Here is a 4,892-nt window from a genome sequence, read left to right on the forward strand (position 1 = left end):
ATTGAAATAATATGTGCAAATCAAAAGATTTATCAGATGTTTCAAAAATCCGACATACTGAATATTTTCTCACACCCTTAAAAATCTGGTGGTGTTAATTTTGAACGGTTACACCTCTGTGTGAAGAAAAGACCCAAAAAATAACCTACAGAATTTTTAAGAATATCCGGTCACACTCTTGCATACACAAATAGTTCTAAAAATTTGGTATATTTGAATGGGTTTTTACCGATAATTTTAAAATTATGAATATGCATTTAGATATATTTTTATCAGAAATCTTAAAATTATCAATAAAACATATACATGCATATCACATATTTCTAAATTATCGATAAAAATGCAAACAAAAAATTTGATTTTACTGAACATTTTAAAATTGCCGATATGATATCTGTGCTTTTCAAAATGTTAAATGAAAATATGTTTTTTACTAAAATATCCGGTATCTTATAAAAATTATCAGTAGAAATCTATCTAAGTTTTTTTTTAAAATTTCGAAAAATTACATTGTCAATAGTAAAAATTATATTTTTTAACTATGAAGATATTATAATAAAATTGTTAGTTATTTGGAGATCCCCTTTCTATTTGAGGAGTGCAAGTAATTGAGAGGGTGCCAAAGTAAAACTTTATATATTGTACCAATCTTATTTAGACCTTCATTAATAGGTATATAAATAGCATATACAAATGAAAAAGCTTGCAGTAAGTTGCATACTAGTACTAACTATATATCTTCTTGCTTAAACAACTTTTAACATATAAAAAGCCAAGTTTTGGACAGAAATATATTCTAATTCTAAACTATTTTAAACATACTCTTAAATCATTAGATAAATTTCATTTAACTCTACACAAAATTTATCGAACAATATATAAAACATGTTAAAGAGTATGTTCTCACCATCATCATCATCATCAATCAATGATTTACAACTTAAACTTCAATATCTACTTTCTTACATGGAGAAGTGACCTTAAATATATGTTCCTCTCCAGTGCAACTATCTACTTGAACAACCCAATGACTCTTCTTATTCCTTTGAACACTGATATCATTATCCTTCTTCATATTAAGATCAATTTTTGTCACAAGCAACCCTTCTCCAATAGGCAAATATGTTGCCCTCAATTGTCTCCATCTCAAAGCCCTATGCCTAACATTATACCCTACCACAAGTGCTCCATCTTTGTTGGCACCTTTAAATGCTGCAAGAAAAACTTCTCTTGCATTACTCATGTCACAATCTACAAGAACAAAATCAGCTCCTTTGTAAGCATTTAAGAGAAGGATTTTAGCATCTCCTACAACAAACTCAACACAATCTTTATCAACTCCTAGAGCTTTTCTGGATTCTTGCATTTCATTTTGGTCGCGTGAGATGCACACCACACGGCCGTGTGTTTGTTGAGCGGCTGCAGTCAGTGCGAGCATGACAGAGTCTGTTATGCTCGCGCAGGCTACAACCATGAGTTTTGCATTATTTCCGGCCGCAATAGCTGATATGAACTCGGCTACATCGGGTTCTTTGCTACTTTTGGCCTGCAAAATTAATTTAAGAAAGCTAAGACTCCAAGAATTGCAAAAATATTTACAACTGACCTTGAAATTATTTATTTTCCAGAAAACACATGTTAAGGAATAGGTTCAAATTTCAAAGAACATAATAATATATATCGTTGTTTCTTTGCTTACCATTTTGACAGTTTGAAGATAAGCATTCTTGGCATTTTCAGATGACCAATCAGACATGATGTTGTTTGATATCTAATTTCCTGAAATTTCAGATTTATATAGAGAATTTGATTTGAAGTTATCTTTGATGTATGAAAACTGTTGTTTCAAGTTGCTGAGGAACAATAGCATTGTGTATTACATATATATACATATAAAATAATGTGGTGAGAAAACCATAGCTTATTATACGTCATTAGTTAAGTCATCTCCCATATAATTAATTACACTACTATTCCTCCAGTCTCAATTATAAGTTTTTTTATAATCTATAAGATTTTTTTACATTACATATATATATATATATATATATATATATATATATATATATATATATATATATATATATATATATATATATATATATATATATATATATATATATATATATAGAGAGAGAGAGAGAGGGGGGGGGGGTGGTTAATGTATACATTTTATATAATTATTAATTGAAAAATAAAATATAAATATAAATACTTTTTATAATAAAAAATATAAGGTTAGTTTGGAACCCTAGAAAACATCGAATTTTGTATAAATATGCGGGTGACTTCCCACACTGTAGGAATGAAACCCTCTCGTTTAAGTACATAGGCTTTTCTGTAGAGGCAAATCATTGATTTGAAATAAATTGGGACCCTTTGTTAGTTTGCTGATCAAGAGGCTCCAATATTAGAACCACGAGTATGTTAGTTTAGGTGGTCGAGTTGTTTTACTTAATTTCGTACTTAATAGTATTCACATTTTTTTGTCTTTTCTGAAAAATGCTTGTAAAGGTCTAGAAGAAGATACTAAGGATTCAAAGAAGGTTTATTTGAGGTGGAGTGAAGGGAGATGCTAAAATATCTTGGGTTAAGTGGGAGATTGTTTATAAACTTAAGAATAAGTGAGAGTTATGAGTTAGGGATCTTCGTCTGATTAATTTAGCCCTATTGGCTCAATAGATATGGAGATTGGTTATAAGTACTTAGGTGTTTATGATCTTTTGTATGAGATTCTTGTAGTTAGATATGGTTGCTTCAGAGGTTTCTTCTCTTTGGGGGAGGGGTGAAGACCTCGAGTTTTCTATTTTTGGTGGAAATGTGTGTCTCTTCTAAGGTTCAAAGAGGATGGCCCCTCAGATTGACTTGTTAAGAGTATCATGAAGAAAATAGGTCGGGCTTCCACAGTTATTTTGGGGAGGATATTTGGGTAGGATCCACCCCCTTAAGAATAGGTTCCCTGGTTGTTTACAATTTCTAATTAACCTGATGAGTTGGCGGGAAGATTGTGCGATAGAAAAATAGGAACCTTATCTAGTGTCTCAAGTGGAGGAGACTTTTCTTTATTTGCAAATTACTAGTTGTTAATAATATTTTCTTTGTTCTTTAAGGCTTTACTCTCTCACATGATAGATATAAGTGGAGTTGAAACAATACAAAAAATGGTACATTCTATGTTGCTTAGGCTTACTAGTTCATTTAGACATTAATATCCCTTTTTCAAGATCCTCTAATATGATTGAGAATTTAACTCTTCCCCTCATATGTACTAACTAGGTTCCTTCAATGGTTGTAGTGTTTTATTGGCAACTTGTGAAAGATAAAATCCCTTCTAGTGATAATCTTTTTAAATAAGGGGTGATAGGTTGATCCTGATGCTGATGGAATCTCTTGTCTATTGGGTGGAGGTTTTGTTGAGTTGGTTTCCCATCTTTTTGTAACTTATGATCTTGCTTTAATAGTGATGTATATGATTTTTCAGTAGTTGGGTTGGCATGTTGTTCTTCTTGGTGACCATAGGTCTGTCTTTGAGTTTTTCCTCTCTTTAGGTGATATGACTAAATCTAAGGATAATTTTTCTTTGATATGGCATATTGATGTCTAGTCTATTTGGAAGGCATGTAATGATGAAATTTTTCAGGTGCTTCAACAACTGTGAAAGCTGTTAAGGAAAAGAATTTTTTTACCTATAAATGGTTTTTAGATAGATCATAGGTTAACTCATGTATCTTTTCTAAATGACTTCATAACCCTATCATTTGACTTAACCAATAGTTGATCAAGTGTTTTGTCTTGATTTAGAATTTGACTTTCAATGCTACTTTTAATGGATTTCGATCTGTTGATTTGGTTCTGGTAAAGTTATATAAAGTCTAAATCCTTTGGAATGAGATTTAAGCTGATTGGATTCTTTTTCTATGGTGTTTTCTTGGACTTTCTATTTTTAGGTGCTTCTTTGTCTTTAGTTTCTGTATCGTTTTTTCACTTTTTTGTGGTCATTTTGATACATCTTATACAATCTAATAACTGTTGGGGAGTTCGAGAGGTGGAGATGTGGTGTCTCCCTCACTAGTGGTCTCGTTGGTGCTCCCAACTTTACCAAACTTCCCAAACAATGGTATATATATCAGAGCCGTGGTTTGGCTAGGTGGGAGAGCGAGAGCTGGATCGGTGTTGGATTCTGTTATAGGATATGTGGACTCACACTTGTGGAGGAGAATGTTGGGCGCAACTGTGAGTGATTAAAGTCCCACATTGCCTATGAATGGGTGAAAAGTTAGATTTACAAGAGAGGGACTCAATCACATATCTCCTTAAGATTTTAGGATGAGATGTAGCGTCTCCCTCTCTTGTGGTCCTGGAGCATTGGCCGCGTTAATTCTTCTGACTTTCTCGAACTCCCCAATAATAACCTGTCTTAAATACTTGGTGGGTTCCCACCTATTTAATATATATATATATATATATATATATATATATATATATATATATATATATATATATATATATAGGGTTAAATATGTTTTTGGTCCCTACAAAATATCTCAGTTTTGACTTTTAGTCCTTATAAAATTACTTTTGCACGCAGTTTTAGTCCTTGTAGAGGGACTAAAACTGCGTGCAAAAGTAATTTTATAGAAACTAAAAGTCAATATTTTTTTTATAGGGATTAAAAGTCAAAAGTGATAATTTTATAAGGAGTAAAAACATATTTAACCTATATATATATATATATATATATATATATATATATATATATATATATATATATATATATATATATATATATATATATATATATATATATATATATATATATATATATATATATATAGGTGGATCTATGTGTACTGGTGTAGGGCTCTTGTTCCCATAAAAGAACAAAAATAGTA

General features: G+C 31.1%; 1 protein-coding gene across 1 annotated transcript; it reads right to left on the reverse strand.

Annotated features, from left to right (window-relative positions):
• Positions 1-510: 510 nt before the first annotated feature.
• On the reverse strand, positions 511-1,844 carry LOC131606420 (uncharacterized). Its single transcript, XM_058878651.1, has 2 exons — positions 1,700-1,844; positions 511-1,546 (listed from the first exon to the last, which is right to left on the reverse strand). The coding sequence occupies exons 1-2, from the start codon at positions 1,754-1,756 to the stop codon at positions 941-943; spliced, it is 663 nt and encodes a 220-aa protein (XP_058734634.1). The 5' UTR covers positions 1,757-1,844; the 3' UTR covers positions 511-940.
• Between the last annotated feature and the right edge of the window lie 3,048 nt (positions 1,845-4,892).

Source organism: Vicia villosa, linkage group LG5 (assembly GCF_029867415.1).
Source record: "Vicia villosa cultivar HV-30 ecotype Madison, WI linkage group LG5, Vvil1.0, whole genome shotgun sequence".
In the NCBI taxonomy this organism is placed as follows: domain Eukaryota; kingdom Viridiplantae; phylum Streptophyta; class Magnoliopsida; order Fabales; family Fabaceae; genus Vicia; species Vicia villosa.

What these genes read in the sequence shown, in the direction of transcription:
- LOC131606420 (XM_058878651.1), bottom strand. Translation starts at nt 1,756, where the DNA reads ATGTCTGATTGGTCATCTGAAAATGCCAAGAATGCTTATCTTCAAACT. An exon ending in ATCTTCAAACTGTCAAAATG is followed by an intron (nt 1,547 to 1,699) that starts GTAAGCAAAGAA and finishes TTAATTTTGCAG; the next exon opens with GCCAAAAGTAGCAAAGAACC.